Raw genomic sequence first — 21424 nt, 5'->3', positions numbered from 1 at the left:
AAAAAATAGTGCCGCACCACCTGGACAAGCTTTCTGCCAAAGGCAAGGGTTTCTGAGGATCATCTGAGTAGATTGATGATTGGTTAGATTTTTCTCCAGTGATAAGAGGCATCCTGTTTTAGCAATGCCCGAATCACTTACCCGTGCCCCAGAAACCCCAACCCTTACTTGGCTGATAGCATTTCACTTCCCAAATAGCGCTCCCCGCCCCCAGGCTACCATGTTCATTAGCTTCAAAGCTGCAGTTGAGGCAGGCTGATGGAATAAGAGTTCTGGCCTCAAGGAAGTAAGGCGTGCATCCATGATTGCAATGCCTTTACTTCATCTATAATTCAAAAACTGGGTATAGGGGGCTGCTTGGAGCTGGAAAAGGTAAAAGAGAGAGGGTGCAGTCCCCAACCATGAAACTTTCCCATCCATCCCCCCAACCTGGACTCAGATCCGGAGTGGTCCATCTAACTCTCGGGATTGGTATCTATCCTGCTGCAACAGCCCAAAGAACTGTACCTGATCCTTGTAATAGTTTTCCATCGATTCAAGTTCGTTCTGGTGCTGTCTCTTTTGCTCGTCCCGTTTTTCTCTAGAATAGGCTCTTAGTTCACGCAGCCTTTGCTTCTGAATTTCTAGACCTTCTTCAAAGACGTTCTTAAAGATCTACCAAAAATCAACATTTTCACAGTTAAATCTTTCATTCAGTAACCACCCATTTGGCCACTTAACAGGTTATATATTTCTCCAAGATTTGGTGCTAGTTTCAAATCCTCCATTTTCAATTCTTGCTCACTGGTAAGTGGGAGAATAACTCTGAGTAAAGGACAGGGAGCAAAGACCAGTGTAAACAAATTCTGAAAGGAAAGGTCCCTGTTAAGGACGATAAAGGAAAAAGAGGGTTGAAGGATTGCAAGGAATAAGTTCAGGACTGATTGAATGTTAGAGGCAAAAATGACAAATGGTAGTGGGTTCATCCATCACCATAAAGTCAAAGTGTATTTGGTGGCACTGTGGAAGGAGCTGGATGAGGTGGACCACTGTTTTGACTAAGTATGGCCTTTTAAAAATATATATATATATACATATATATATATATATATATATATATATATATATATATATATATATATATATATATATATATATAGTAAGCACTTAACATGTGCTAGGCCCTGCATTAAGCACTGGGGTAGAAACAAGCTAATCAAGTTGGACACAGTCCATGTCTCCCGTGAGGCTCACGGTTTTAATCCGCACTTTTACAGATGGGGGTAATAGATGGAAACTAAGTGACTTATCCAAAGTCACACAGCAGACCAGTGACGGAATGGGGATTAGAGCACAGGTTCTTCTGACTCCCAGGCAGGCCTGTGCTCTCTCCACTGGACCACGCTGCCTCTCAAACTCTGTCTAGTTTCCAGGTGGGCTAGTGAAATGTTTTGCCCATTGTACTGGCCCAAAGTGAAGATAACAGTATAGGGTGAGCAATAGCGTGAGGCAGCCCAACTTCCAGAGACTTAGACAGGACCTACTGCCCCTGTAAATTAGGAGAATTCTTCTACAACAGGTTACACAACCAGGTTATAGGGAAGCAGAAATATCACAGACGGTGCCTGCCTCAGTCCCAAACTCAGAGATGGTAATTCCTCTTTCTGGATATACAGACTTACATGACGAAAAGAGCCAATTATGTTGGGAAATGTTCAGTTACTGATTGGAAGTCCAGATCCCTAAAGTACCATCTTAAAAGAATTCCTGAACGTTGCTGTTGGCCTCAGTTCTGTTGAAACCGTGACTACTCAGAAAAACACACCAGAAAGGCTAATCCAAGTCCCAAGTTACGGGTGCCCAAATCTTTAAAAAGTGGAAAAGAGATGCTGAAGCCTCTGTGGAAAATAACTACAGTACTGCCTCTGCTTAAGCTTCAGTCGTGAAAACAGTGGCAAGCAAAAGGTACTCGGTATTGTATATTCAAGGGTAAATCCTACTTTTAAGTTTCATAAATCAGAAAAAAAAATGCCTAACCCCCGATAGCTCAGTTGCTGGGCAAATATTGGAACCGCTTGCCTGATGCCAGGGGAACCAAGGTTAGCATTTGCCTTGGCTGTATTCCACCCAGAAAGTGGGAGTAGGTAGAAAAGCCATATGTAGAGAAGGAAACACTGGTACTCTTTTAGAGTCTGTCTTCCCTTGTAGATCTTATTACGCAGTGAGACTGGATCCTCCAGCCCGGGTTAACCTTAGATGGAATTTGGGACAGCAACTCATGTTTACCCTTTCTTCCCGAGTCCTGGCCCGCATCATTTTTGCCCGTAGCTGGACGCGGTACTCTTCATAATATTTTTTGGCTCGAGCGATCTGCTGGCGTTTCTCTTTCATCTTTGTCTGCGCCAACCTCTGCCGGTATATGCGCTCCTTAAACTCTTGCTGAGGGAAGAAAACCATTTGACGTTGTAAAGCTCAGGTTTAGGCCTCCTGGCTAAGAAGAAATGTGACTAAGAACCCACTGTCCATCCTTTATTGCATAGGTCCAAGAGTGTGTTAGAGGCAGCAGTGACCCTGACACTAAGCCACAGAAGTTTCCCCCGCTTCCCACTGCATTTTCTAATCTTCAGGGATCGCTTTGTGCTTCCCCTTGATTTTCAACCTCCTTTCTTTTCAGCCCCACCAGCAGGAATGCCCTCTATCATACAGATACAAAGAACCCCAGAGAGTTGTGCCAAGTTGGCAAATTGGGGCACATCTCCAGCTCTGGAGCTGCAGATCTACTCTGCTGGGGCCCAGCTCAGTAGGGTAGAACAAGTGACAGTTAAGGCATGTGAAGGCAAAAAATTCTAGCAGACAAGCATGTTTGTAGATTACCAATCTCTTGTTGTGCTCGTGTTCTTTGCTAATAATTTCAGCAAGGAGATCGTGCTTTTTTAAGGCGTCTTCTACCTTGTTGGGGGAAAAGGCCAGAGGGAAACTGGTTAATAATAGTGCAGAGCAGGAAAAACAAAACATCTATTCTTTGCTCCATTCTTTCTTTGCAAAAGGTCACTGCCTTGCCAAAGATCTAAGCTTAATTGTCAAATACAGTGCTTTAATTTGAAAGAATTTACCTCACGCTGAAGTTTTATCTTTGATCGGTCTTCTCCGGACACGGCTGCCGTGAGCTGTTCTATCTGCGCAACCTGCTTTTTCCACAGCCTGCCCAGGGTTTGGCGAGAAACCTGGAGATAAGGTAGCTCTTCCATTAGGAGGGGCAGAAGGTCATTCTCCCTGATTTTCACTGTAAGACAAGACAGGAGGAATGTACAAACACCGGAGAACAAATTTTGCAGTCCTAATTTCCCTTCTGCCAATGCTCGACTGTATTTTCGCAACCAGCTCTGGGCGAAGGAACCAAGGAGCGGAAGAGGCTGTTCTAAGGAGGCCGGTTTAACCATCCTCCACCAGCCCGTGCCTGAATGTGAAAAAACTTCCTTGTGCTCTTTTCCATGGGCATTTTAAACTTTTTTTTCCCTCCAGGGCATTGGGAAAGCTGTTCTTTGTAGTGATACGCCTCGCTCAGTGTTTCTTGGACCTGCCCTATACGTGTTGTGTTTCCCCACGCCTGTTTGGAGCCAAAACCCTCTATGCTGGGGGTGACGGAGGGATCTTGGACACTGGAACTTGGCCTTCAGTTCGAGATGGCTTGCTTAGGCAAGAGAACCTATCGCTCACTGGCAACAGTTGCCAGGAAAAGGCTAATTGGGCTTAACGTCCAGCCTGATCTGCTGTCCAGCAATGGCAAAGAGGCAGCTGGGGCCTGGGAGCGGGACCAAAGGGACGGCCCAGGACTCCCAGTAGTGATGAGGCGGCAGTTGGGGCTAGAATTGACATTGGCTCCAGCAGTGAGCATCCCTGGCTGCACATCTGTTCAGATGAATTTTCTCATTCCAGGGATCAGAGAAGGGGCGCGGACCGGAGGGGGAGAAAGCTCCAGCTGACTGACTGGTATATGTTGACTTGACTCTCAAGTTCCTGGAGGTCAGCACACATTTTTCACAGGATGCCAGCTTTCCACCCGGCACCGCTTTACAGTTCTTACTTGAAGCTGCTTTCTTTGGCTTCCCCGATCCAACTCTTGGAATCCACAGACTGTGTCTGGGATGCCGAGGTGCGGTTTTCCTAGAACAGACTTTCTCTAGCAGACAACTTTTTGACGGTCCTTTAGAGATGTTTTCTTTGTATTCTTGTTCCTTGGGAATGATGTGAAACAGATGGAAAACAGGTATATGAGTGCTACTTTACAGTCCTTGAATATCTTGACAAAAACAGTCTAACGCACAAGACAAGATTGACGTATGCGGGCCGGTACAATGAGTCCTCTTACTGTACACCTAAAAGTCAGTACTGTGAATGCCGCTGGAGTAAAACAAGGCATCTGTGTTCCCTGCCGCACTGAACTGCTCAGCAGAGATTCCTAGGAAACTAAACTTGGAGATAGTTTCCTGGAGGCAGTAAGGAAGAACGCTGAAGCTTTTTCAGATTTACTCTTCCGCATTATCCCCTAAAGTCCATTTTTCCCTTCTCTCCAACTTCCCAAACGTGTTTTCCCATTTCAGCTGGGCCAGGTGAGTTAACAACTTGCCACGGTAGAATTCTTTCCCCTCAAAAGCCTCTTCTAGTAAGCAGTGTGTGGTTCTCAGTATCAGAGCCCCTGAGTCGGCTGCTGTTCAGATTAATCTAATTAAGACTGACCGTTTCCTCCTCCTTGTCCTCCTCTTCCTTGTCCTCCTCTTCCTCCTCCTCTTCATTTAGCAATGAGGGTTCAGTTGACTCTTGTGTTCTATGTCCTCTTAGTTCCTCTTCATATGCTTCCGTGAGCACCTAGAAAGAAATGCAAAAGGCCTAGATGCCAGTTTGGCTCTGTGCCGCTAACGTTTTCTGAATATGATTAGCCGGGCAGCTGGCCTGCTGCACAACAAGTAGGTCTGGGATTAACAAGAACTACAAATTCCATTTATTGCTCACATTACCGGTAATCGTTCAAGCACATGCCAAAAGGGCTTCAGGGAGGTTCAGTGCAGCTTTTGCAATGGGCCCATCGCATTTTCCTTCTCAAAATTCACCAGAGAAAGAAAACAAGAGAATGAAGGAATGAAAAGGTGCAGTGAAAGGCCAGAGACAGCCTCTTAACTAGTCCTTCCTACCCTCGATTTCACTGCTCCTATTGCTGGATGTGGAAATTCTGACCTCCAGCACAGCTACATTTCAAAAAAAGATCAAGCTTAATGCTCCAACACCTTGGCTCTAGTGTTTCTGTGGTATAACTGGCGTATTTTCCTCAACTCCCCTTTCATATAGATAATATGGTGCTCCATTAGGAGCTAAATAATTAAAACGTTAGTCTCGAGACTTACGCCGGCTCCCACTACCCTCCATCACTATCCGACTCTAGATTGCTCTGTAGGGCCTTAATGGAACAAGCGTTGCTCATTTGTAGCAAAGCGATGCATCCAGTTCTAGAATAGGGGAGTAACATTTGTGCAAATCCTCACATTCAGAAAACGTGCTATATGTAGTATCATCAATTTGCCCACAGATGTTCACACCACCACTTGCTCTGACCCTGTGTTATGTTAAGCCACATCGCCCCAAGATTGTGTTGCTGGATGAAAATTTCCTAAGTGTTCTGGCTGAGGAGTGCCATGCTATGGCAGAATTGACTGGTCCTTGCTAGTGAGGCCTTAACCCAGTAGAGAGACATTAACAAGCGCTTAGTACAGTGCTCTGCACATAGTAAGCGCTCAATAAATACGATTGATTGATTGATTGATTTAACTCAGGGTAGACAGAGACAGCAGCACTGGTATCAACCATTCTTTTGCCCCAAGTATGAACTAAAAGCTGGGAGAAGAAGCTTCATGTCAATATGCCATATTGAGGCCCGGGGCATCACATTTTCCTATTTCAGGGAGGCAACTAGCTTGATTTTAGTGATGTACAGAAGGGGCTGTACCAAAGGAATATTGACAGAACTGATTCCTTCCATCTCCACCTTCCCCCCGCCCCAAATTAATTTATAGGGAAACTGATGATCCCAAAGCTTCAGCTCTCATCAAAACCAGGAACAGTAATAATAGAGACTTTACTGGGACTTTGTATAATTTTAAATGAATGATTTTAATCTATTCCCTTAAATTCTCTTTAAGGCAGCCGGAAGTGGGGTAAGCCTACCTGAAGGTTCTTGGTATGAAGGTTTTTAAAGTACACGCTGGAGGTAAGTCGAGGGGTGAGTCAGTGACTTCTAATGCTCATTAAGAAGGATCCCATGAGTTTAAATTTCATGCCCCAGCTCAAGTCCAAGTCAAAAACCAAATAAACGAACCCCCCTCCCCGGCCCCACTAAAAAAAAAACCTTATGGAAGACGGCCACTCGATTTCACAACTGCTACTCATGTTTAAATCATACATCCTTGCACACACAGTGTGAGGAGGATCAAGACTGTAAATTTTTTGGAAATAGACAGCAACCCGTTCTTTAGTACGTTTCCTTCTGCATGACCCCTAGAGGTGCTCACTAATTATCGTTTAGATCATGTTGGCCTGAGACCCGATGCTATAGAACAATGCTTTGCACATAGTAATCGCTCAATAAATGACCGAATGAATGACAATACAACCAAATACCTCCACTGAGCCAGAGTAAGTGGGCCTGGCGCAAATCCTATGGGTCTTTGGGTGTCACTAAACCTCATGAACATTTTGGATGCTAGCTGACCCACCCACTTATCTGTGACCAGCTGAGAAATGGAGGTGGTACCTTGGCTTTGATTCGAAATTGCTCCGATTCTTTCTGTGTGTGTTGGTGGGCCTTACGGGAGAGGAACCGTCTGTCTTTTCTCAGTGCATCTTCAGCTTCAGCCCAAACTGGTTTTTGAGGTGGGGATGGGGAAGGGGAAAGGGATCGGGGCCTGATGGGTTGCCGCCTGCCAAGGAGAATCCCTGCAACACACAAAGGTGACCAGAAACAATGAAAAGAATAATTACGGTACTTGTTAAACACTTACTACGTCCTAAGCATTGTTCTAAGCTCTGAGGTAGATACAGTTAATCAGGTTGGATTAATACAGTTAATCCCCCATTTAGACTGTGAGCCCACTGTTGGGTAGGGACTGTCTCTATATGTTGCCAATTTGTACTTCCCAAGCGCTTAGTACAGTGCTCTGCACATAGTAAGCGCTCAATAAATACCAGTGATTGATTGATTGATTGGATACAGTCTCTGTCCCACATGGGGCTCACGGTCTAACTAGGAGTGAGTTGGATTTAATCCCCATTTTACAGATGAGGTTTAACTGAGGCACAGAGAAATTAAGTGATTTTTTCCCCAGGCCACATACAAAACCCGTGGCAGGGCTGGGATTAGAACCCAAGTCTTTGGACTCCCAAACCCATACTCTTTCCCCTAGGCCACGCTGCTTCTCAAAGGCTAAAAAAGTGAGGGGGCAGTTCCCACCTTTACTCCAAAGAATGGAAAAGTTCATTAAAACGTCTTTGCTGTTGCTTTAGCTAGATTTAGAGGAAAAGGTTTTAAATACATAAGAAATAAATCTTATACAAAGGAAAAACCTTCAAACTAAATTTGCTCACTGATTTTTAAAAGCACTTCAATCAAATCATAATTTAATAATTACGGTATCTGTTAAGTGCTTTCTATGAGCCAGGCACTGTACTACGCGCTGGGGTGGATACAAGTAAATTGTGTTGGACACACTCCCTGTCCCAAGTGGGGCTCATAGTCTCAATCCCCATTTTCCAGATGAGGTAACTGAGGCACAGAGAAGGGAAGTGACTTGCCCAAAATCACACATGGATTATAACCTCCTGACTCCCAGACTCTTGCTGTATTAACTAAGCAATGCTGCTTATTTTTATGGTATTTAAGAGCCTACTACTTGCAGGAGAAGTGCCCCTCCTCTTTTTTAAATGGTATTTAAGCACTTACTAAGTGTAAGGCACTGTGCTAAGCACTAGGCTAGACACAAGCTAATCAGGTTGGACAGAGCCCAACATGCCACATGGGGCTCACAGTCTCAATCCCCATTTGAAGGATGCGCTAACAGGCACAGAGAAGTTAAGTGACCTAACCCAGGTCACAGCAGACAAGATGTGGAGCGGGAATTTGAACCCAAGTCCCCATACTGCCAGGCCCACGATCCTTCCACAATTAGTAGACAGGATCCCTGCCCCCAAGGAGTTTACAACCTAGTGGGGGAAAATGCACAAAAAAACCCAACAACTGTGATCTATTGTGAGGCAAATGCATGGCACGATTAATTCTCTTAAAACAACCCGTCATTCTAAAGCCAAATGGGACTATTACCAGGCTGAGATTTCTTCCGACAGTATTCCATGACACTGTCACTGTGTTGAGAGAGTTTGTCATAGTCTTGAGGCTCCTCTTCTTGGATCTGTTCACCCAGGGCACTTTTTAGCATCTGTTGAGAGATTGTTTTTCAATTTTCAGTAATTGAGTGCCATAAAGCAAAATGAAAGCCAGAGGAGAAATGCAAGCACTCTCTTCAGAGTTCCCAAAACTACCATGGACATTCTACAAGCATAGGAGGAAGAAGATGCAGGCACTGCCTTGCCTTTAAAATGACAGAAATAAAGCTTTCTAGTCATTTAGTTGCCGTGGCCTTAAAACTTGGGTTTATTTTTTCACAAATAAAGGGAAACATGGAGCATGACCAGTTTAACAATCGGTAGTCCTCCAAACTGTAACCTTCCCTTAACAAGACTCCTGGCAGTTTAGCAAAGATTACCAGGAAGCTCATCATGCAGTAAAAAGGAGATTTTTGGTCCTAGCCAGAGGTCTGCAGTTGTTAAAAAAGCAACCTGCTATTGCCCAAGGCTGAGGAGGGAAAACAAGACTTACCAGATTAATCTTATTAAGTTGACAAGAGAGTTTCTCTGACATGGCACCCAACTCTTGTTTGGATAAATGATTCCTTGCTCTTCGGCAGGAAGCTGACCCGTCAGTGAGGGAAACTGTAGCACGGCTTTCAGAATGGCTACAAAAGAACACAATTAAGACCCACAATTCTCCCCGTCATCAAAGTCCTCCTAAAAAAAACGCTACTTTTTCTGGGAAGTCCTTGATTAATTCCCCAATTAGAGAAGCAGCATAGCCTAGTGGAAATAGCATGTTCCAGGGAGTTGCCTGCTCTGTGACCTTGGCCAAGTCACTTAACTTCTCTGTGCCTCAATTGCTTCATCCGTAAAATGAGGATTAAATCCTACTCAGACAACAAGCCCTGTGTGGCAAGATCTACGTACACCCTGATAACATAGTATCTATACAGTGCTTGGCACCGAGTAAGCCCTTAACAAGCACCAAAAATAAATAAATGAATACAATTCCCCAATCTAATCACATCAATCCAACCTCACCTACCTTCCCTAACTGCTAAAGATAGAAATAAAATATCGATCTCTCCTTTCATATTCTTGTTTATTCAGGAATTTCATCTTAAATGCACTTGTATTCCTTCCTTGTGTTCTTTCTACCCCGACTATTTGTAACTTTTGCCTGGCTGTCCGCCCCTACAGAGTGTAAGCTCCTCAATAGCATGACCATCTTCAGTTCTGCTCCCTCAAGTACTTAGTTCTGTGCTTTACACTCAGTAAGTAAATATCATTGATCATGCTTGTGCATATTTCCCTTTTTTTAATCAAAGCTAGTCTTTTTGTGTTGCCAACATACATAAAGTGGGAGGGGCTCTTGGAAATCATTTTATCCAGTGTCTCACACATCCGTAAAATACTTAAATGCTTTTTGATGATGAACTTTCAAAAGCCTCAAATAGCCCTTACCTCTCTTCTAGGGGCATCCTTCTTGCCCTACTATCTGGAATCTGTGATGGAGACACGACCTGCCTGGGAGCAGCTGGGGCTTCTTCAGATATGCAGGAGGTTGTAGGAAACCTGCCAGCTCTATCAAGAACCTGTTAGTAGTTAGGGAGGATTATTTTGAACATCTTGAGAGAGAAATTTCAGATACAATGTCATGACCTGGAATTTAAATCACTGTTGGGACACTTAACTGGTGACAGAAACAGTTCTCAAAGTTGTTAATCCCTCGGTTTTTAAACAGCACCACTGGAAGTTAACATGTCAAATCTAATCATTTAAAGGCAACAAAGTACCTCGAGGCTGTCCCTCTGGTCATCCTCCACCACCAGCACACTTGCTTCTTCAGACTCCGGGATATCTCTGGCTAGATGTGCAATGACAGAAGTGGGGAGAAAAACATGTAACAGCAGGTGGCTGTTCTCTTATAAAGATACAGGCAGAGTCCCAAATAGAAGGTCGTAAATTGGTGTGGTGGAGTGGGGGACAGTGTACTTGCATTCTGGTGGTATTTCCTTGCTGCTCTTTGTGGCTTTTAAGGTACTAAGACAATCAGTGCAATGGCAAACAGTCCAATAACACATTTAGAACTCAGGTCGTGCACTAGTATCCCCTCGTCCCCCTCTCCATCCCCCCCATCTTACCTCCTTCCCTTCCCCACAGCACCTGTATATATGTATATATGTTTGTACATATTTATTACTCTATTTATTTTACTTGTACATATCTAATCTATTTATTTTATTTTGTTAGTATGTTTGGTTTTGTTCTCTGTCTCCCCCTTTTAGACTGTGAGCCCACTGTTGGGTAGGGACTGTCTCTATATGTTGCCAACTTGTACTTCCCAAGCTCTTAGTACAGTGCTCTGCACACAGTAAGCGCTCAATAAATACGATTGATTGACTGAGGAAATTGTTTTTCAGGACCTAATGCTATCAGGGAGGAAATGCAGCAGAAGTGTTTGAGCACTTTTTAAATCATGAAAGAGCAAGTGGCAAAAAGTTACTAAGGGAGCTGCAGAGGAGCACGAGCGGGATTAAGAAGCCCGCCGACGGTTGGAGGGCTGTGAAATGTAGCTATCACTGACTTGATCTATTTCTCCTTACATTATAGGTTTTTTCTGGGCAAGCACCATGCCTCCTGTTCCAAAACTGGGTAAGGAAGTCTGATGAAGAGCCCAAGAACAGTTACAGTATCTTGACACCAATGTGACACGTAGCAGAATCATCAATCCGAAAGGAGAGGAAATTTCAGGAGAAGCTCAGGTTCTTACCAGAGGCAAAGCTGGAACGAAGCCTGGGGGCAGGAATTCTTTCAGTCCAATGCCCAGCTGGCTCTGAAAACTGAAAGCAAAAAAACCCCAAGGCCCGATGCAACACATCAACCTCAAGGACGCCTGTGCTGTAATTCTGCTCCGGAGGCTCGACAGAACCCATCTCTATCTACACCGAGCAAAGGTAGGGAAGGGGATTTTTTCCAGTCTAATTTTCTTTCGACCTCTTTCTCTCTGGATCAGCTTGGGGTACCAACCAACTCTGGAGGGGAGAATGCTCTGGGGAGATGAATGCTTAGGCAGCGTCCTACTATTAGTGCTATCCAGAAAAGCCGGCATCAGCATCTCTACCTGAAAGACTGCCCCTACCCTACTGCCCTGCCTTTGACTCTAAGCTGTAACCTGTCCTATCGGTCTGGTTTGGGGTGCGGGACGTAGTCGCATCGCTTCCAGGAAAGGGGAAGAGACGGGGAACCAGAAAGTGATTACTTTAAAGTGTGGGGAAGTGTGAAAATAAGTATCAAAAAGGGGACTGCTGCTTTGGTCTTTAAGGTGAACAGTTTATTAAAAGGAAGAGTTCACATCTTGCTGTCTTAGTATTTGGGCCCTTGTTCTGTCAGTGTGGAGCTTGCAATTGAGAGAACAAAGCCTTTTAGTAGAGGAATGCCAAAAAAAATTAAGATGGGCTAAGCTTTTTCTAAAGATAATGGAAAGAGTGGAAGAGTCAATTAGGAAGTCCCCCTTTCAGTCAATTAGAAGACACCAAAACACAATCCCAAACATTTGTCTGCCTGTACCCTCACTATTTCAACTCAGACCCAAGATGATAATTATGCCAACACCTTCTTACTTAATTTCTATTTTGAATGAAATGGAATCAGAGAATGTTTAGATTGTGACTTAGTGAAAAGAGCGCGGGCTTGGGAGTCAGAGGACGTGGGTTCTAATCCCGGCTCCACCATTTGTCTGCTGCGTGACCCTGGGCAAGCCACTTCTCTGTGCCTCAGTCACCTCATCTGAAAAATGGGGATTAACGAGGGACAACCTGTTTACCTTGTATTTAACCCACTGCTTAGAACAGTGCTTGGCACACAGTAAGGGCTTAACAAATACCATAATTATTATTATTAGTAGTAGTAGTAGTAGTAAAAAAGTTCAAAATACAGGGTGGCTTGGCCTCTGAAACCAACCACTAGATTGTAAGGTCTTTGTGGACAGGGACTGTGTGCACCAGTTATATTATGCTGTACCTCTTCCAGGCTCATTACAGTGCTCCACACACAATAAGCACTCGAATACCAGTAATTGAAAACAGTCACGACTGCAGAGCAGCAGGGCAACTTGGGTTGTCAGTTAAGGCTGTAAACCTAAAAGCACAATGCTTACCTACTGCCCATTCAGCTAAGACGCTGTAAACACAAGCAGTACATTTCAACCAATTCAAGAGGTTTTTTCCACTTACTACAGAAGACTTTGTTCCCTCTTCCCCAGCGGGCAACTCTGCCACCTGCTCATCTGAGCTCCAGTGATCTCTCCCTACTGGGTAGGGGAGGCGAGAGGCCGGGGGGTGGTAAGGGGGCTGCAAAGGGATCGCAGGGCGGATGGGCTCCCCTAGTCCTTTAGCACTGGCCATGAGAGTCCCGGAGGGAGCAGCTGCAGATTGGGGAGAAAGGGAGAGAGACAGAGGTGGAAAGAGACATTATATAAGCAGCCTTTTGGGCCAAGAGGACAGAAAACCACTTTAAACCGCAAAACAAGAGGAGAGGAGCAACCTTTCTGCCCTCAAACATGAGTTAGCCCGAGGGTTGTCATAAACAGACCCTTTTAGTAAGAAGGTCTAAGGTGACACCTCAGCCCTCATGGGCTGTGGCCACCGAGTCCAAAGCATCAGTTAGGTTTTCTAATAAGAACCTTTTCCAAATTGTGTTCCTCTGAAGTTTAATAATCTTCATAAGTATAAGCTCACTGTGGGCAGGGAATGCTTCTAACCAACACTGCTGGATTGTACTCTCCCAAGTGTCAGCCAGTCAATCATATTTACTGAGCGCTTACTGTGTGCAGAGCACTGTTCTAAGTGCTTGGGAGAGTACAGTATTACCGTAAAAACACATTCCCTCCCACAACGAGCTTAGTCTACAGGGGGAAAGTGCTTAGTACAGTGCTCCGCATACACTAGGCACTCAATAAAATACTACTGATTGAAATATAAATCAAGTGCAAAAATCAGATCCATTCTTGGTGCAGCATGGCCTAGTTGAATGACCAGAGGCTTGGGCGTCTGAGGACCAGGATTCGAATTGTGGCTCAGGCACTCGTCTGCTGTGTGACCTAGGGCAAGTCACTTAACTTCCCTATGCATCAGGTACCTCATGCGTAAAAATGGGGGTTAGAACTGTGAACCCCATGTGGGTCACGGACTGTGTCCAACCTGATCATATATCTATCCCAGTGCTTAATACAGTGCCTGACACATAGTAAGCAGTTACATACCATAAAAAAAGTCTGACTTGAAAGGACATGGTCAAGTGTTTTGTTTTTTTTTCCCCCACTCCCCAACCCCTTCTATCCCTACTGGTCTGCAGCCAGGCTCAATATCCAGAAACCAGGCGTTCCCCGAAATCAGTGCTAAGCCTGGAAGCAAATCTACTGAAACAAGCCAAGAGATTACATAAGGTAGAGAGACAAGGATTAGCCTGTTGCCTGTTAGTCCTGTCAGGCTGAACAATCATCCCAGATGGAAATTGGGAATTAAGTCTACTTACTCTCTTTCACGTACATTCTTCTATCACTGCAGGTGAGACTAGGCGAAGAAGGTTTCAGAGCAGGTTCCTGCGCACTGGGCCTTTGCAAATTCACAGCTTTTTCTCCCTTCATACCCGCTGTCTGATGGCCCCCTAGAAGCAATCAGTATCACAGAATGATTAAACGATGATGATGGTATTTGTTAAGAGCTTACTACGTTCCAAGCACTGTTCTAAGCGTTGAGGTAGATACAAGGTAATCAGGTTGTCCCACATGGGGCTCACAGTCTTAATCCCCATTTTACAGACTAGGTAACTGAGGCACAGAAGTTAAGTGACTTGCCCAAAGTCACACAGCTGACAATCAATCAATCAATCGTATTTACTGAGAGCGCTTACTATGTGCAAAGCACTGTCCTAAGCGCTTGGGAAGTACAAATTGGCAACATATAGAGACCGTCCCTACCCAACAGTGGGCTCACAGTCTAAAAGGGGGAGACAGAGAACAAAACCAAACATACTAACAAAATAAAATAAATAGAATAGATAGGTACAAATAAAATAAAGGATGCAGAGTCAGGATTAGAACCTACAACTCCGACTCCCAAGCCCGTGCTCTTTCCACTACGCCACGCTGCTGCTGCTTTATTAAATGCAAACCAAACAATGCCCAAAAGTTACCTGGAGGTCTCTCCTGCCATCAGATAACAACAGGACTCCTTCGGGTGCCTGCTGCCCGCAATCACCCGGCTCCCAGTTTCCAGTACGTCCTGGGCCATGCCAGCCACGTGGACTGAAGCTACAGCTGGGCACTGGCTGCGCATCTCTCTCCGCCAGCAGGAATGGTAGGGAATCCCCATTTTGTAGTTGAGACAATAGGCACAGAGTACTTAAGTGTCCCGGCCCTCGTCACTCAGCAGGCAAGTGGCAGAGCTGAAACTAGAACCCAGGTCCTCTGACTTTCAGGACCATATCCTTTCCACTAGCCCACGCTCAACGGCCTCCTCACCTCGCTCCCATTCCCTGATGTCTTGCGATCAATGGGAGGGCCCAGAGAAGCACCCCATCAGCCTTTCCCTCCTCTCTAGACTATACTACAGTAACTCGATCTACTGTTTGGAGCCCGGCCAGGGCTCAGGCTCGGTTAAACTCCAGGATCAATTAAACTCAGTATTACAACTCCCTTCAGAGAAGCTGGAGGGGGAGCAGGGAGGGAGGGAAACACGGCCACACACGGATGACATATTTGTCATATGTACATATGTTTGTATGTATTTATTACTCTGTTTTACTTGTACATATCTATTCTATTTATTTTATTTTGTTGGTGTGTTTGGTTTTGTTCTCTGTCTCCCCCTTTTAGACTGTGAGCCCACTGTTGGGTAGGGACTGTCTCTATGTGTTGCCAATTTGTACTTCCCAAGCGCTTAGTACAGTGCTCTGCACATAGTAAGCGCTCAATAAATACGATTGATGATGATGATGATATGTGGAGTTGCCGCCCCAGCATCTCACAAGCGAAGAACCACCCTGACACGCCGGGTTTTACATGGCAGACACTCGGCCAATAAGCCCCAGGTCCCCTCTAACCCTGAACACTGGGGCACTAATGAGGTCTGAGGTTTCCGCTCAACTTCAGCCGGGTCATTTTTGGGACCTGAATCTATCGCAGGTAATAATAATAATAATGATGATGGCATTTATTAAGTGCTTACTATGTGCAAAGCACTGTTCTAAGTGCTGGGGAGGTTACAAGGTGATCAGGTTGTCCCACGGGGGCTCACAGTCTTAATCCCCATTTTACAGATGAGGGAACTGAGGCACAGAGAAATTAAGTGACTTGCCCAAAATCATCATCGTCATCATCAATCGTATTTATTGAGCGCTTACTGTGTGCAGAGCACTGTACTAAGCGCTTGGGAAGTACAAATTGGCAACATATAAAGACAGTCCCTACCCAACAGTGGGCGCACAGTCTAAAAGGGGGAGACAAAACCAAACATACTAACAAAATAAAATAAATAGAATAGATATGTACAAGTAAAATAGAGTAATAAATATGTACAAACATATATACATATATACAAGTCACACAGCTGACAATTGGTGGAACTGGGGTTTGAACACCCATGACCTCTGACTCCAAAGCCCGGGCTCTTTCCACTAAGCCAAGCTGCTTTAAGTCTGTTAAAAGGTACTTTTAACACTACAGTTGAAAATCACTGGTAAATTAGATCTCAGAAGAAGACCACTGTAGATGAACTGACAGGAACTCCTATATCATGCTTAGTGCTTGGCAAATAGTAAGCGCTTAACAAATACCATGATTATTATTAGGTAGTAAATTAGGTACTTGGATCCACTACTTGGCTACTCTGTGGCCGTGAGCAAGTCCCTTAATGTCTCTGTGCCTCAGTTACCTTATCTGTAAAATGAAGATTAAGATAATGAGTCTTATGTGAGACAGGGAATGTTTCCAACCCGATTATCTTGTATCTACCCCAGCGCTTAGAATTGTGCCTGGAACATAATAAGCACTTAACCAATTACCATTAAAAAAAATTTTTCCCATTAATGAGAAAAGTTGAGAATGCGGAACTTCAGTGGATAAAGCATAAGCCTGAGAGTCAGAAGGTCATGGGTTCTAATCCTAGCTCTGTCAATTGTCTACTGTCTTACTTTGGGCAAGTCACTTTCCTTCTCTGTGCCTCAGTTACCTCATCTGTAAAATGGGGATTGAGACTGTGAACCCCATGTGGGACAGGGACTGTGTCCAACCCAATTTGTCTGTATCCACCCCATTGGTTAGTACAGTGCCTCGCACATAGTAAGAGCTTAACAAAACCACAATTATTATTACCATTATTAAAACCGTTCCAGCTCTCGGTTCTTCACTTCAAATTCAGCAGACTAGATTGGGACTTATTTTGAGTCTTAATTACTTACCCTCTCTTCTTAAAGAAAATGTATGAGCTGTGTCCCCAAGTTTAATCAATTCGCCAGTGGATTCCGATCCTTCAATGTCCCAAGATGGGACAAAAATGTCAGAAGACTGTGAAGACCTGAAAGAGACAGTTTCCTGAATTGTCACTGTCCTTTTTTCCCCATAACCACAAGCACCATAAGTTTCCATGAAGATGTTAAGCAGGAACAAATACGCAAATAGCAAAGAGTGGTCACTACACAAAAATGCAAAGAGCACCAGACCAGTCACTAGAAAATGATACACATTTGAAATCATCATCATCATCATCAATCGTATTTATTGAGCGCTTACTATGTGCAGAGCACTGTACTAAGCGCTTGGGAAGTACAAATTGGCAACATATAGAGACAGTCCCTACCCAACAGTGGGCTCACAGTCTAAAAGGGGGAGACAGAGAACAAACCAAACATACTAACAAAATAAAATAAATAGAATAGATATGTACAAATAAAATAAATAAATAAATAGAGTAATAAATAAATAAATAGAGTAAAAATGGCCAGAACAGTTTGAAAATTGGAATGATTTAGACTGATGATACAAGGCTCTGAGCATTTTCTAAAGCTTAGCAACCTTAGTACCCATCTTCTGAGTCTGAACTTTGCCTTTTTCACACTTTTGCAAACCAGTTAAGGGGCAAACTGAACCAGCCTTAGAAATATTTAAACATCAATCAACCAATCATATTTATTGAGCACTTAGAGTGTGCAGGGCACTGTACTATTTCTTTTCTGTTCTAGTTCTGTTTTGGACATGTTAAGTTTGAGGTGATGGCAGGACACCCCAGTAGGTATTTTGTGAAGGCAGGAGGAAGTGCAAGACTGCAGAAAGGGAGAGAGATCATGACTGGAGATGTATTTTTGAGAATCATCCGCATCGAGGTGGTGGCTGAAGTCTTGGGAGTGAATGAGTTCTCCAAGGGAATGGGTGTAGACGGAGAATAGAAGGGGACCCAGAACTGAACCTTGAGGGAACCTACAGTGACGGGGTGAGAGGAAAGAGGAGGAGCAGCCAAATCAATCAATCAATCGTATTTATTGAGCGCTTACTGTGTGCAGAGCACTGTACTAAGCGCTTGGGATGTACAAGAGATAGGAGAACCAGGAGAGGACAGTGTCGGTGAGGCCGAGGTTGGATAACGTTTCCAAGAGAAGGGGGTGGTCGACGGTGCCAAAAGAGAGGTCGAGGAAGATTAGAATGGTGTTGAGTAAACATCAATCTTACCCTGCACATGAAGGCTGCCTCTGTGCCAACGTGGGCTCATTGGGCTTATCCTCCAACAGAACACTGTCAATCACTTCTCGACTCTGCCTGCCAGGCTTATCTTTTTAAAATAATAATAAAAAAAACAACAGTCGAGTAAATAATACTACACAGACTTACGGCACAAGGAAAAGTTGAGACTCACAGTGACAGTAATTCCCAAAAGGACATGTGCTTGAGTCGTTTCTGTAGTGGTGGTGATCGCTCACACTGAGCCATCCACACTCTTTCCCATGTGGCCAGCAGTACACACTGGGAGTTGGCTAGGTACCTGGGAGAACAGGTATAAACTGCAGTCCCAAAACAGCACATCCCTTAGATTCCCACAATGGCAGATACCACTGTGCCTTCACCTACTTGGTAAATCATCACTGAGCCTGTTACTCAGATTGCCATAACAGGTGTGTGTATCTTTCCCAATCTTTTCAAAGGACAAGCAAAAGACTAAACCCCCCTCACCTCCCCAAAAGAAAACCCAGCGGCAGTAAGAACACACAGTTGTACTCTATACAACTCGGCAGACCAGTGCTGGAAAACAGCAGGAACATCAAAACAGGAAATATGTAAGAGTAGGGCAATTGTTTTGGTGGCAGCAGTACAGTATCTGTAGACTCCTAACTCTAGTGGATTTGGAGAATTGATCCCAGAGGTCAACTGACTCTGAAATCCACCCTTGCTCTCTTTCTGCTTTGATATGGAAAGACTTCTGTGTAACAAGGAGTGTCCAGATCCTGTCTCCACGAGCTGTCTTTTGTCAGCCCATTGCTGTGATATCGGCTCCACACCCATACTGCCCATAAGATATAGATAGTCGCATAATGTCTAGTAATTTTTATTATCACCCACTGTCCCAGTCAATTGGGGTAAAATAAGGAAGTGACCCTTAAAGATAGGGAAGAACAGGATGGAAACAGTTAAAAAAAAAAAAGCCACACCCTGCATCACAATGACTAGAAGGCCAGGAGTAGGGAAACCGTAATTTCCCAGAAGCTCCCATGTTTGGGTCTGACTAATGACAGGGTATATGAACAAAGATGCCGGGATCCCAGTTGTACAGTATTGTTGAATAAGACTCTCGCTTCCAAGGTACAGAATATTGGCAAGCACAAGGAATATGATCATGGAGGAGCCAGTTACAGATAGTGAAAGAGTTGGCAAAAAAGTGAACTGAAAATAAGATGAAGCACGTGTGCCATTTCGCACTTCTCCAGACCCTGCCCTCATTCCCCTATTCCCTTCTACAGTGAGAACCCACCGATAAAGGCAGTGTGAGCACAAGTAATTTCACACCCTCCCTCATGTTAGCCAAGAGCAGTGGGGCAAGAGAGCCTCACCTCCCTAAAGGCACCTGCCCCATTCACTTTTCTGGGTTAAACCCACAGAGTGGAAAAGAGGTCAAAATAAAAACAACAGAGAGGGATCTTATTGCTTTTCTCCTGCTTAATCCTGGGTCAGAATCCACTGATAAACTCAATGTGGAGATAGACTATGTCACATTTTTCTCTGAGTTAGGAGGAAGCAGATAAACAATTTCTTGATCTTGTTTTAAAATGTACAGATTTTAAGTAGTACATTTCTCTTCAAAAATTTTAATAATAATAATAATGTTGGCATTTGTTAAGCGCTTACTATGTGCAAAGCACTGTCCTAAGCGCTGGGGGGATACAAAGTGATCAGGTTGTCCCATGTGGGGCTCACAGTCTTAATCCCCATTTTACAGATGAGGTAACTGAGGCTCAGAGAAGTTAAGTGACTTGCCCAAGGTCACACAGCAGACATGTGGCAGAGCCAGGATTCGAACCCATGACCTCTGACTCCAAAGCCTGTGCTCTTTCCACTGAGCCACGCTTTTGTCATCCACATGGTTTCCCTATCATTTCATCACACACACTACTTTTTGGAGAGAGATGTATTTTCTGTTCCGTTTTCAACTCAGCGTAACATAAATAATACAGAGAACAGTTTCACAGTTCAGGAAGCACCCAGATAGGAAATACAATATCTATACTGATTCAATCGTATTTATTGAGCGCTTACTGTGTGCAGAGCACTGTTCTAAGTGCTTGGGAAGTACACGTGGGCAACGTATAGAGACGGTCCCTACCCAACAACGGGCTCACAGTCTAGAAGGGGAGACGGACAACAAAACAAAACATGTGGACAGGTGTCAACAGAATAAATAGAAGTAAAGCTAGATGCATATCATTAACAAAATAAATAGAATAGGAAATATGTACAAGTAAAATAGTGTAATAAATCTGGACAAACATACAGGTGCAGTGGGGAGGGGAAGGAGGTAGGGTGGAGGGGATGGGGAGGAGGAGAGGAAAAAGGGGGCTCAGTTTGGGAAGGCCTCCTGGAGGAGGTGAGCTCTCAGCAGGGCTTTGAGGGGAGGAAGAGAGCTAGCTTGGTGGATGTGGGGAAGGAGGGCATTCCAGGCCAGGGGGAGGACGTGGGCTGGGGGTCGACGGCGGGACAGGCGAGAACGAGGTACGGTGAGGAGGTTAGCGGCAGAGGAGCGGAGGGTGCAGGCTGGCATGTGGCAGATTAGGGATTCGAACCCAGGTCCTCTGACTCTCAGGCCCTAGCTTTTTCCCACAGGCCACACTGCTTCTCTATAGCAGAAAAAAGAAGTGGAAACCAGGAATCAACCCAATAGATTACCCATTTCCAACTCACCTCCATTTTGAGAAGAGGCTTCACTGATGTGTTCGGTGAGGTATTCCAGCAACCCGTCAAATATTTCTAACAGGTTCTTTATAGATTCTTGATCGCCTTTTACAATATTTTCTCCTTAACAAAATAATATTTCCATTAAAAAAGATGACCCCTATTAGCCTTATACATACAGTTCCCCAAAACACTTGGTGTGTCCTGTACATTCTTAAGATATATTTTCCTGGCTAATCCCCATTTCCCTCATCAGGGTTATCCTACCAGGCCAAAGCTTTTCATTTCCATGAATATTTGTTCCTTTATGAAAATACTTCTTGTATGCTAGCTGTGCTTACCATCTCCTCCATGAGACTCGAAACTCAAGGGCTGGGACCCGGGTTTTCTAATTTTATAGAATATTTTCAAGTGTCTGGCCAAAGCACCTTGGTTTGGCAAAAAAAAACCCAAAACAACAAAAAACCAAACACGGGCCTAAAGAATCAGACGACTTGGGTTCTAATCCTAGCTCTGCTATGGGCCTGCTGAGTGACCTTGGGCCAATCACTTGAATTTCTCTGTGTCTCACTTTCCTAATCTGTAAAATAGGGATAAAGTACCTGGTCTACCTCTCTC

General features: G+C 44.4%; 1 protein-coding gene across 1 annotated transcript in view; it reads right to left on the bottom strand.

Annotated features, from left to right (window-relative positions):
• Positions 1 to 21424, bottom strand: part of CEP95 (centrosomal protein 95) — a 29401-nt gene that overhangs the window by 1481 nt on the left and 6496 nt on the right. Inside the window, exons 4-20 of the mRNA XM_038757332.1 lie at positions 20816 to 20929; positions 18098 to 18197; positions 16834 to 16949; positions 13909 to 14040; positions 12609 to 12799; positions 11147 to 11216; positions 10170 to 10240; positions 9838 to 9968; positions 8900 to 9035; positions 8345 to 8459; positions 6782 to 6963; positions 4717 to 4845; positions 4064 to 4214; positions 3093 to 3262; positions 2854 to 2928; positions 2266 to 2418; positions 508 to 654 (exon numbers count right to left, since the gene is read on the bottom strand). Coding sequence (XP_038613260.1) covers positions 508 to 654; positions 2266 to 2418; positions 2854 to 2928; positions 3093 to 3262; positions 4064 to 4214; positions 4717 to 4845; positions 6782 to 6963; positions 8345 to 8459; positions 8900 to 9035; positions 9838 to 9968; positions 10170 to 10240; positions 11147 to 11216; positions 12609 to 12799; positions 13909 to 14040; positions 16834 to 16949; positions 18098 to 18197; positions 20816 to 20929 — 2183 coding nt within the window. The remainder of the gene's footprint in view (positions 1 to 507; positions 655 to 2265; positions 2419 to 2853; positions 2929 to 3092; positions 3263 to 4063; positions 4215 to 4716; positions 4846 to 6781; positions 6964 to 8344; positions 8460 to 8899; positions 9036 to 9837; positions 9969 to 10169; positions 10241 to 11146; positions 11217 to 12608; positions 12800 to 13908; positions 14041 to 16833; positions 16950 to 18097; positions 18198 to 20815; positions 20930 to 21424) is intronic.

This window comes from Tachyglossus aculeatus, chromosome 15, assembly GCF_015852505.1.
Source record: "Tachyglossus aculeatus isolate mTacAcu1 chromosome 15, mTacAcu1.pri, whole genome shotgun sequence".
NCBI classification, from domain to species: Eukaryota; Metazoa; Chordata; class Mammalia; order Monotremata; family Tachyglossidae; genus Tachyglossus; species Tachyglossus aculeatus.
This window is presented reverse-complemented; position numbering and strand designations above follow the sequence as displayed.